This window comes from Penaeus japonicus, unplaced genomic scaffold (assembly GCF_977035675.1).
Source record: "Penaeus japonicus unplaced genomic scaffold, GWHDUDI00000001_assembly GWHDUDI00000002, whole genome shotgun sequence".
Lineage (NCBI taxonomy): Eukaryota > Metazoa > Arthropoda > Malacostraca > Decapoda > Penaeidae > Penaeus > Penaeus japonicus.
Window position 1 is genome coordinate 31,081,554 of NW_028234404.1, and position 12,377 is coordinate 31,093,930.

General features: G+C 36.3%; 1 protein-coding gene across 21 annotated transcripts in view; it reads left to right on the top strand.

Annotated features, from left to right (window-relative positions):
• LOC122246490 (uncharacterized) overlaps nucleotides 1–11,032 on the top strand; it is a 124,523-nt gene extending 113,491 nt beyond the window's left edge. For 10 of the 21 annotated variants that reach the window (XM_086549605.1, XM_043005076.2, XM_043005068.2 and 7 more), the window contains 10 exons: nucleotides 407–561; nucleotides 674–2,589; nucleotides 2,695–2,823; nucleotides 2,999–3,184; nucleotides 3,406–3,528; nucleotides 4,220–4,465; nucleotides 4,817–4,933; nucleotides 5,099–5,368; nucleotides 5,772–6,240; nucleotides 7,331–11,032. In XM_086549605.1, the coding sequence (XP_086405731.1) occupies nucleotides 407–561; nucleotides 674–2,589; nucleotides 2,695–2,823; nucleotides 2,999–3,184; nucleotides 3,406–3,528; nucleotides 4,220–4,465; nucleotides 4,817–4,933; nucleotides 5,099–5,368; nucleotides 5,772–6,240; nucleotides 7,331–7,761 (4,042 nt within the window). In that variant the 3' untranslated portion in view covers nucleotides 7,762–11,032. The remainder of the gene's footprint in view (nucleotides 1–406; nucleotides 562–673; nucleotides 2,590–2,694; nucleotides 2,824–2,998; nucleotides 3,185–3,405; nucleotides 3,529–4,219; nucleotides 4,466–4,816; nucleotides 4,934–5,098; nucleotides 5,369–5,771; nucleotides 6,241–7,330) is intronic. The other 11 variants (XM_086549672.1, XM_086549650.1, XM_043005075.2 and 8 more) reach the window with 5 other exon arrangements.
• Nucleotides 11,033–12,377: the final 1,345 nt, after the last annotated feature.

Below are 12,377 nucleotides of genomic sequence, written 5' to 3' on the forward strand. Positions count from 1 at the left end.
TATTATATATCTATATATATATATATATATATATATATATACATATATATATATCTACATACATATATATCTACATACATATATATGTGTGTGTATGCATGCAACCCGCCTTTTGTCAGTAGACACACACACACACACACACACACACACACACACACACACACACACACACACACACACACACACACACACACACACACACACACACATATATATATATATAATTTCTATTTTTGTTTGTTTTTTATTCTAAATATGGCATTGTCTGCTTAACTTTCTGAATTGTTTCCAGTCTCTCAAATCTCTTTTTTTTTTTTGTTTTTCCTTTTTCTTTTTTTTCTTTCCTTTCTTTCTTTCTTTTTTGTCGTGTCTGATCTGTTGATTGAAATGCATTCTTGTTTCACAGAGAGTTGCACGAGGAGGAATTTGGTCTAGATGCAGTGCTACTGGCCGAGGGTGGCCACGTGGGGGCTCACTGTGCTGTTCTGGCAGCAGCTTCACCTTTCCTCAAAACACTTCTGCTACATGCCAATGATCATCCTGCCATCATCTCTGTCACAGGTACTTATGTTTTCTTTTTTACCTTTCATATGTTTTGCAAGTCATTAATGTAGGTTTGGGGAAAAAAAAAAAAGAAAAAAAAAAATTGTAATATATGGTTATTTCTTTACAGGAACTACATTAGCAACTCTTCAGGCACTGGTTACATGCCTATATACAGGTAGCATTCCAGCTGATGCAAGTTTGTTTAGCCTCACAGAAGCTGCCAAACTTTTGAAGATGGATGATTTGGTAACCGTCCTACAGAAAACACTTCTTGCTCAAGGTGGATCTCTTCTGGACGTGTCCAAGGCTTATTCCTCTTTAAGGCCCAATAGTGGATACTCGTCACTGGCCCCCATTTCAGGACAAGAATTAAGAGTTGAAAAGACTGGCAAGAAAATACGCAGTAATCGATTGGACCAAATTCTTTACCAGAAACTAAATGTGAATCATTTGGCACCGTCTGACATCCCTGACCCCACTCATGTGCCTCCCCAGGATCCTCCCCATGTGCCTCCCCCAGAGTCTCCCCGAGTGCCTGTCCCAGACTCCTCAAGAGTGCCTCCCCCTGATCCCCGAGGGGGAATCTTAGGTGAATTACTCACCAAAGCAGACCCTTTACGAACAGTGTTTTCCACCCCCTCAGCATACTCTATTGCTGATTTAGGATTTGATTCTTCTGGCACTCCTCTCAGACCTCTTAATTTGTCAAAGCCTAACAAGAGTCATTCTCCTTCCAGTACTTCCTCCTCATATAGCACTTCCACAGTGTCATCACCGTATACATCTTCTACATCTTCCACCACCACAACATCATGCAGCCTACCATCTTCAAGTATTGTATCCCAGTCTGATATTAACCTTAGTACCCTGTCATCTTTGGCATCAACAATGCCTGCTGGCAGTATGTCTGGTCTCCTCACTTCTTTGACACCATCCAGCTTACCTTCAATGATGTCTCAGTCTGCCCTTGCATCTCTGGCTACATCTTCAACACTGGCTTCTCTTGCAGCCCAACACCCTTCTGTTCCCACTTCTCCATCCAAGAGCAAAAGCTCTCCAAACTTTGGGAGTAATAGGAGCAGAAGTTCTAGTAAAAGTAGCTGCAGTGGGAGAAGTACCAGCAGACCTAATAGTAGCAGTAATAGTAATAACAACAGAAAGTCTAGTCAGCACAGCTTACCATTGTTGTATACCCTAAAAGGTGGAATAATGACCCCTGAAGTTGCCAAGGAAGTTTATGAACAATTGAAATTAAATCCACAACTTGCTACTCTTGCTGGTTTCAACAATCTCCACAATATGTCCGGTCTTAGCAGTTCTAGCAGCCTCCAGAACTTAGCAGGTCTCCACAATCTGTCAAGTCTGCAGAGTTTTCCATCGCTCTTCCCCTTCCTTGCACCTGTATCAACTGAAAGCTCATTATCAAGTGCAAGTGTCATTTCCTCTGGTGGTAAGAAACCACAGACATCGCCAGTGCCACCTTCAAGTGAATTCTGTGATGGAAATACAAGTTCAGTACCAAATATGACCACAAATGATGCAAATTCAGTACAAGCCCCCTCTGATGAACCTCATGTGGCCCTTAACTTGAGTAGTAGTGCAACAACTACAAGGAGTGAGTCTCCAGATGTGGTTACTGTAGAGGATTCTAGTGTGCCAGTAACTTCTACAAATAGTAGTATTACTCAGTCTTCAGCTCTTTGTGTTACTGTGGATGATGATGATAAAATAATTCCAGTATCTCAAACAACACCTGTAACAGATGTAATTGCTAATGGCCCCACTACCCTGTGTCACAATTCTGCTGATGGAACAATTGATGTTGTGGGAAGTAATGAAGAAAGTATGCCTAATGTTAGTGTTGCATCTAGCCTGGGACACGGCAGCATTGTACCTCTTTCAAGTCAGAGCAGCACTTTAGACAGCAGCAGTCTTCCTCTGCTTCTCATGAGCTCTGGATCAGCATTAAGTGGACTCACTCATTCACAAAGTGATATCAAAGCTATCACTGACCTCTCTCCTGATTCTCAGTGTGCAATGCAGGTTAGTGAATTTTATTAATATCAAAAGTAATGAAATGTTCATATTTATGATTATTGTCCCTAATATGAATATGAATAGTTGGTTAGAACAACTTTTATCATTCAGGATTCAAGCAAGCTGGCGGCAGAGATTGTGGAAACGTGTGAAGACATCGGAATTGAAGTTGTAGAAGAAATTCCTGGAATAAATCGGTGTCATTCTCATGCCCGGAAAACTCTCTATCATGCTGGCCATGTAAGTTATAATAATGACAACCATGCCTGTGATATTTGGGATGAGGGACTTATATTTTATTGTCATGAATTTGTTATTTTTATTTGTGATGTAACTAGTGATTGATTTTTTAGTTTTTTAGATATAAAATTGGGGAACGCCATAATTCAATTTTTCTGTTGATGGTTTATTACAGATGGGGAGAAAACGGAAAGGATGTGGAGAATGTGAAGGTTGTCAAGTTGTTGAGGACTGTGGCCAGTGCCGGTTTTGCCGTGACAAGGCCAAGTTTGGAGGTCCCAACCGACTAAAGCAAGTTTGTGTTTACAAAAGATGTGTTCTTGCTGAGATGGAGCCAGAGGATTCGAAAAAGAGACGGAAGGTAAGATAATGTTATGATGTAACAATAAAATATTAAAGTGAGTCATATATGGCTTAAGAGTTCATAGTGCCTACAGTATATACATTTTACATTTTAATCCTTACATTCTTTATCTGTTCTGCTAAAAATATGATCTTTGTGTAAACAAATAAAAAAAGAATAACCGTGGAAATTTATGACATCTTGTACATTTTATTCCTATTCTCTTATTTACAACACAGTCAAGTGGAAAGAAGGGCAGAGGGAAGTGTGGTGGATGTGATGGCTGTCAGCGTACTATTGACTGTGGAGAGTGCTATGCCTGTCTCCACAATGCAGCAGCACAACCACCAGCCAGAAGAAAGGTAATTTTCTTTTTGAAGTTCTTGTTTTGTGTTTGCAGCAGTAATCTTATTTAGAGAGTGGGGCAAGTAGATTGCCATTAAAGTTCAAAGAATTTTAGTTGTTGTTAGCCATACAAAAATACTACGAAGATAGAAAGGTAGAATCCTCTAATATGGAAGATTAGTTAAAGTATAAGGAAGTCATACAACAAATTTATTATTATTAAACTTTAGAAATGTTTAGCATTAGCATGTAAAATGAAATCTTCATGAGGAGTTAGATGGCTTACACACACACACACACACACACACACACACACACACACACACACACACACACACACACACACACACACACACACACACACACACACACACACACACACACACACACACACACACACACACACACACACACACACACAAAAATTGTGTTAGAATTGCCTTAGATATTTTGATCACTGCTTTTTCTCCTGTGCTATTTGTAGCCACCTTTCAATTTCCAGTGCCCTCTCTTCCTGTCTTCCTCATAAACCTCTCGCATTTCTTGTCATAAGTTTATCTTTTATTTATTTATTATCTGTATACTGTATGCCATGTTATTTTCCTGGACTTCACTTAGCTTACAGATATACACAAGGTTATATTCATTTTCAGAAAAAGTATCATTATAGTTATCTTCAAAATTTTGATCTTATCTTTTCCATTGTAGGTCTGTGAGATGCGGGTATGTGAGCAACAGCAGATGGAGGAAGTCCGTGCAGCTCTAAGTGTAGCAGGGGAACCTTCACCCTACTCAACTGATTCACTCATGGCAGAAAGTCTAGGCATGAACTCTGGCACCTCTAGTCCCACTCCAGACGGCCAGCCTAGCACCCATAATGATAAGATGAAATTGATGAGGAAGATGCTAAAGAAAAAATTTGCCCAGCCCTACAGCCGGGTAAGCCCTTCAAAGGTCGGTGGCAGCAGCACTGCTGGTCATTATGTTATGTTCTTCCATTTTCCTTCTTTGGTTCCTATATTTTTTCATTTTTCTCTTTATTTACATTTTATTTTTTATTTATTTATTTATTTATTTATTTATTTATTTTTGTTTTTTGTTTTGTTTTGTTTTGTTTAACATGTCCCCATTTGGCATATCTAATTATGGTATTGAATTATTTTTATATTATAATTCTGTTTATTTACGTCTTGGTTAATGATTTGTTTAAGTTGCCGTAAAAGCAGTGGCTGTTGTTCTAGCTGTTCTTGGTTATGTATTCATTTAGAATGGAGAATATTTTTATAAGTATTTGTTAAATTGCAGGTACGAACCAAATACTACTGTGGAGAATGTCCAGGTTGTCTAACCACAACTCCCTGTGGAAATTGCCTGTATTGTGAGGACATGCCAAAGTTTGGAGGTCCCGGAAGATATAGACAGGTTTGTATTTGGTTGGCCCTTTGTATGTATTTCTCCCTACAAATCTGGAATTTGAGCAGCAAGTTAAAGTGCCTTAGAATCCTAAGAGTGTATATATTATTTCTTTGTATAGTGATTTGTGTTTATTCACTGTGGATTATAATTTTTGTCATCTTCAATTTTCAGAAATGTGTGAAGCAGTTGTGTGTGTACCATCCTCGACTGCAAGCACTGAAATTGTCCAATAGATCAAAGCTTACGTATGATGAGCAACACATTGCCCAGGAAACACTTTCCCACTTAGCATGTCCACCAGAAGGAGCAATACACTTAGAATGCGAAGTGAGCCCAATGAGCAGAGATCATCTGGAAGAAACTGAAAGTATAGAGGAAATTGAACCAATAGATGACAATGACGGGGTGACGGAAGGAGAAGATAGTAATGCCATGACACAGGTAATTTGTCACTGAAGAAAGTACTTTACAGTTGATATTCATTTAATCATTGATCATCATATGACGGCTGAGCTTGTTTCTCTGATTTTTCATACTTCTCAGCATTTGACTCTTTTGTTGAAAACTTTGTGGTGCAAAGTTCTTATCACTAGAACCCTACATCATTACATGATAGTGAGTAAAAACAAGAATTTAAGAAGTAATTTTGGATCTTACAGACCTAACTTGCATTGCTGTTTATATCAGAAAGAGGAATATTTATGTTAAAGATTACTTGTAATTAAGTCAGCACAGTATATAATATCATATCATCTTATTTCTCTAGCCTTACCACTTTGTAAATCAGCTAGACATTTATTAATCAGCCTCCGGTTGTATGTTAATTTGCTTCTTGTGTTCACAGGTCAGAAGCATTTTAGAGAGCATCAGTGCAAAGGCTGAAATGGAAGAAGCAGGGCCAATTACCAAAGTTGAACCAGTACCCCTTATCAGTGTCACTCCAGAACCAGTCAGTTCTGAAATAGATGCATTGCAAGTTAATGCTGATGTTCCCGTCACCCTAGACACACCTGCCGTCACAGAAGAAGACCAACCAACTCCCTTGGCTACTGAGGAAGGTGAGGAGGATTTGGATGAAGTAGAAGAGGAAGAAGAGGATGATGATGAATTGGTGTCCGAAGCATCCGATGTTCCTTCACCACCATCAACACCTTCTCCGCGCCCTAGAGTACGTGGACGAAAGCATAATAGAGGTAGAGGGCGGGGGAGAGGCAAACTTACAAGAGCGAGTCTAGCGAGATTGAAAAAAGCCACAAGACGAGGTCGTAGACGGAGGACTCCTCGTTTCACACTTGGTCCTGAGGATCATTCTGGTATGTGAGCCCAGAATTTTCTGAATGTGTGAAGTGGTGGTGTGCCTATGTATGTTATCATACAAGTTTGCCATAACAATACTAATGCCAGACTCATTAACTGTGGCTGAAATTGATGGTACACCTAAATATCACAGTAACGGGATGCACTAGCAAAGTACGAACCCAATACAAATGTGATTTTAAAATGTGGCAGAGTGGAAAAGAAGGAATTTTTAAAAAAGATGATAAAATTTCATTACAAAATCTTGCAGTTTAATTAAATGTTAAGAGGCAATAGTGTTAACACAATACAGTAAGTCCTCCAATAAGTTGGTATGTAAATAACTGAAGATATGAATGTGGACTTCACAAAATGTTACAAACAAACATCTGTTTAGATTGCTTTCTAACATGCATCAATATTTGCAAATGTTGCAGTTGAAGTATTTGGCATCTTTAAGCTTCATTAAATTGTGAAGCAAGTATTGTTTTGTGTCACTGGCAGGAAGAGAATTTTGGAATGCAATGCCATTTCACAGATCACATGAAAACTCGGGAGAAAGAGTTGAAAGTGGAAATAAATCACTGATATAAGTAGGTGCCCTGTCAGTGCAGGCAGTGTGAGAAGGATGTGCTACTTGTATTTGGATATTGTAGATGACTGAAGTACATCATTGAGGGGTAGGGAATATCTTCAATACTTTTTAAGGTATAGATACAATATTTTGGATAAAAAACACCCAAACTATTATTAGGATCACTAAAAAAAGTGTTTCCTTAAGTATAGAAATACTATGGATGATTAATGAAGCATTAGTGCAATAGGCAAAGGAGTGATTATTATAATAATTATTTGGGCAAAAAGAAAGTACAGGTTATTTCTTTAGATATTTTCCTTAGAATGAAGGATTTAACACAAAAACTCTTCATTGTTTATTCTTATTTTATATGATCTTTTGAATAACTCTGATATGCTAGATTTTTTAATGCATTGATTTAGATCAAGAATAACATGAGTCATGAGTGAAAATGATATGCTGAACTATTTTTATTATAACCAGTTTTGCCATTATTTTGCTTGCAGTGACAGGACCATCTTTCTTTACAGATTATGAAGATGAGATAATGTTAGTGGAGACCGGTGACTCTGCGATAGAGGAGCCATCTGCTATGGACAAGTGTGAGGCAAAGGGTGACTCAGATCTCCAAACTACTAATAATGCATCAACTAAAGACATCAATAATGGCCAAGGAACCAAAGAAACACCAACAAATATTCCAGCAACAGAAAAAATTGAGGACCAAGGATATCCCAAATCGTCCACGGTGGAAGTGAAAGGTGACATCAGAACTGTGCACGAGGACGATTTGATTTTCCAGGAGTCGCAAGTGAATGTGTCACCGAATCCTAATGAAAACACAGATTCAGTAAGTCATAAGCACAATGGCCCGTTCGTATTTCATGATGAGGAATCCAGTCAGGGTGGAAGAGATGTAAATGAGAACCTGGGGTCTGTGAGTGAGACGGCCTCTGCATAGCACTTGCTTCAGAAACCTATGAAGCCCACCCATATTCCAGTACAACTTTCAAGAGAATAAGCTTGCCAAGTGTGACAGATGTGTGTGTATAGACAGACAATATATACATACATATATATATATATATATATACATATATGTTATATGTGCATAGAATAAGAATGTTCTTGTTTACAATTCCTTTAGCTTCATCATGAGAATGTTGATGTTATGGCTTCTGAATCATTGTTATTTTGTTATTTTTGAGCTGTTCATTAACAGAAGGTAGTACACATATTACATATTCTCTGATATGTTCAGCTCATTGACTGTGAACTGTGAAGAAGTGAACTGCTTTACAAATTAACCATGGAAGACCACCGTGTAATGCAAGATCAGTTGTAATCAATTTATCTGTTTCAAATGAAGTTTGGCAAAGTATAAGTTGATGGAAATATGACGGGCACTGCTTGTTAAACACAGGCACACTGTTCCTCTTTTTCTTTGGTAATATTTCTAAGCTAGTCAGGTATGTCATCCTTGACTTATAGTGAAGTAAATATTGCAGAAACTCTAATGTGCCATGAACATGAAGTCAAGTGATGAAGAGTGCATAATGTTTATAAGTCAAATGATTACAAAAGTATGAACTTTTGGCAGAGAGTATGAAGTAAATGTAAATATGGCAACATGTTGTTAAAATGATGCCTTTTTGAATCTCATATGTGCCCAAAAGTTAACAAATTATTTAAGTGCCATTTTCCTCTTGTCCATTTGGACAGAAATTTATTATAAAGTGAACTTTATAATCCTGCAAATATTCCTTAACTTCAATTATTTTTTGGAAGAAGTACAAAGTTGTGTCTAATTGTGAATGTGATGAGCCACTGATGCGATGCTGACTGCTTATAAAATATGGTAGTATTAGTGCCAAGCAAGGCCAAGTGTTTCATTGTACCTTGAGTGATTAGTGATTGTATTCTGTTAGCTCTGGAGAGTTAAAGGAGCATGAACAGTGTTTGAATTTATTCCAGAAAGTCAAAATATTTGTTGTGCTATTTGTTACTTTAAGAACCTTCAGATTCTGTACATTATTTCCTTCCATAAAGAGTTGTTATGCAGCTACATGCTTTGATTTTTGTTGACAAGACTAACCACTCCAATAGAGCTTGTGATTGTACATACACCAATGAACCCTTGCTATTGAGATTTCAGCATCTGCGTGTTTGCTTAGAGGCAGTATAATATTATATAATATTACTGTATTTTGTTATATAAGCTACAAATGCTCCATGTTTGGTGTTCCTATATTGTTCTTAGTTTTAGTCAGTAGAGTTATATTGATACTAGAGTTTTGCCATATAGTACCTAGATATATTTAAATAGGAACTTATGCTGAATAAAACTGATATATAGCTTTCTTTTTTTTTTTCTTATAGGAAGCACTATTTGTGTTCAGATGGAAATATGTTGGTTGTTCTTGCACATTTGAAGATATTTTTGCTTATTTTTTGAATTGACTAAATGTAGGAAGTGATTTAAATATTGTGGAAAATATTCAGACATATTAGTATTTATGTATTTTGTTACTGCACAATAGTTAAGGCAAACAGTGGCGTGCATACTCTTCACGGGAGTTACTAGTCGATATATTTGCTCGAATGTGCTCTGTGTATGTTTGGCATTTTCCTTTCTTTCTTTCTTTTTTTTTTTTTTTTTCTTTTTTTTTTTTTTTTTTTTTTTTTTTTTTTTTTTTTTTTACTTTTATTTATTTTATTTTTTTTATTTTTTTTTCCCCCCCTAATATATTTTACAAAAGAGACATGTAAGTATACGAGCCTTTCTTACAAAAAGGGACTTGATTTCTAAAGTACTTGCCTACATGTTCAGTGAAGAATATTGGGTATTCAACATAATTATTCCCATTAAGTTATTTTAATTAATGTCAAGTATTGAAGACCAAACTATTATTTTTGTTTCTTTTCAAAAGCAGTATTGATTTTACAGTCGGTACTGCATATAAAGGTATTTCAAAGTCGGAATATGAATATTATAATCAGATACTCTTTTGTTTTTTGTTTTTTAATAATTTTCTCCACAAACATACACATAACAAAATTTACACATGCATGCACATGCACAAAGAAATATAATCAATAAATAAATTTAATTGCAAGTAATATTGAAAACATGTAAAATTTTCATTTTAATGGTATCATTTCCAATAGCAGTTCCAATATTCATTTGTTATTTTGAGGGAAAAGTTTCAGATTTTTTCTATACCATTGGGTTGAAAATGCTCTATACTTCATAGTGTGCAATGTCTGCGTGCCTGTTCTGCTGCACATATCATGTCCTTGGTGGCATTTACAGGGTATTTAACTTTTCTTGTACACTAAATGAATCTGATCCTGTTGATTTTCATTCCAGGCAAGTGAATGAATGGAAAAATTATTTTTGTCAAGGTCTATGAGAGAAAATTATGTACCTATTATTTACTTCTAAAAAAAAAAAAAAAGCAGTGAATATGAATAGTTCTAAGAGAATCATGCCTTAAATTCACTTACCTTAAACTGTATTTTTCGGAAGAGTTGTTTAAAAGAAATTATTAGCCATGTATGCTATTTGTAAAAAAAAAGAAGTGCTTTTGTGCAACTACGAGCCATAAAAAAGTTGTGGGAGTCCTGTAAGTGTCATTATAATCAAACTCCAAATACACCACAATTAGGTCTTGTCAGTCAAAGCTTGATGTGTATTTCGTACAGTCAGGTTGCAAATTCATTTTCATGTCTGTTTTGAACAAGTTCTACTACACATTTTTCAGCAATAGTAATAATCAAGAGTATGTTCTATCAACCAAGATCCAACAACAGGCAACACTAAGATTTTGCAGTCTTCCTAAGTTCTCCATAGATTGTTTAAGAGCTTTCATGTCATTTTACAACATAATGGCCCAGTTGTCATGGAAACAAGATTATATTAACAATGTATATATGGAGTGTTTGTGTAGATAACATAGATTTCTCAAATGGGCAGTATTGCCAGCCTTTTCTCCATCTACATTAAGATGCTGTGGATCCTTGTCAGTGGGAATACCAAATAACAAGAAACATTTCCCTACAAAATACTTTAAGAATTCGTTCTTTGAAACATCTTGAACATCCTATACAAATAAAGATTCAGTCCCTACCTATGAGCTGTGAGACTCTCCCAGCCTTTCTGTACCCACACAGTTGCCAAAATTGCCGCACAGTGTTCAGTGTAAGTCTAAATAAAGCATATGCAAAGAAAATATTGTTTAGATACCCATTTAGAAATTTAAATTGTATTCCAGAAAATGTCATCAATCAACATGATTCACCAGTATATGACGGGTTGTCAGTTTAGAAATGACGTTTTGAAGGGCTTAGTGGATCTTGCTAGTTTAATTCCCGTTTGGAGGCCTAATTTAACGAGCGAATAGCCAAGAGGCTGTTAACATTGATCATCCAGAAATAAGCAGTAGTGACAACTTAAAAATCGTTCCCTTCCCAAACAAGCTTTCCATTTTTATATCTAGCAAGTGTCTCCATCTGTTTAAATGGATGATTCTTCGGAAAGGAGCTGAATTTCTTGAGAAATTCCCAAAGAAGCATAGTGCATGATCTACTGTTCATGTCACCTGTCATGTCATGTCTTCAGGAATACTATATTTCACTGATTTCATGAATTCTTCAGAGCCCTTCTCTGCGTATAATACAGATGCATTTAGCAGAAGTGTTTGGTTCAATATATACTACTAACGCTGGCATTTGTCAGCTGATGTATCTCCATTCATTATTAATCTCTCAGAATTAAATATTTATTTATAAAAAATATGAACATACATACCCCTTATTAGAATATAGTATACACATGTACATTATTTGACCATTTCCCCAAATGCCACAAGCTGTAAACCTATAAAAAGGTTGTAAACAGAAGCTCAGTACCAAACTTTGAATGTCATGGCTAAGAAGTCTAGCTACTGGCTTTCACGTAAAATGAAGAATTAGTAAGAAAACTTATTAAGCTAATCCGATTGAAGCGGACAACGAACAGTCAACCATTTGTTTGCAACAAAATGAACTTCTGCATTGATAATATTAATTCTGCTCACGCCGTTCTCAATGCTGCTACCAGGACAAACCATCCTGCGTTAAACTGGCAGAGAAGCCATACCCCCTATTCTATAGTAAAAGAGTTGATTGGTGTATACAGAGCATTGATGGTGACGTGGCCATTTGGTTTCTTAATCATCGATCATATTTTCTCAATGCATATGTATCATCTTACACTTTCTGTAATTGATTTGAAGTTCTTTTCATACTGTATTGCGTTCTTTTCTATTTCATTGTTTTATATTTGTTTATTCTTACCATTTACACTGTGATTATTTGTATTGGATATTTATCTTATTCTTATGGCAAAGGAAAGTGTTTGGGATATATTCGAGATTTATTATAACATAAGAAAAACTAATATTGCATGTGGACACTGAATGCAAGTTCAATTTCTGATGGTTACAGCAGTTCGGAGTGATCCTTCGGAAATGGTAGCGTAGCTTTTTGCTTTGTTTTTCCAGATCATGTCCATACAAAAAAGGCTGAAAGTATAGT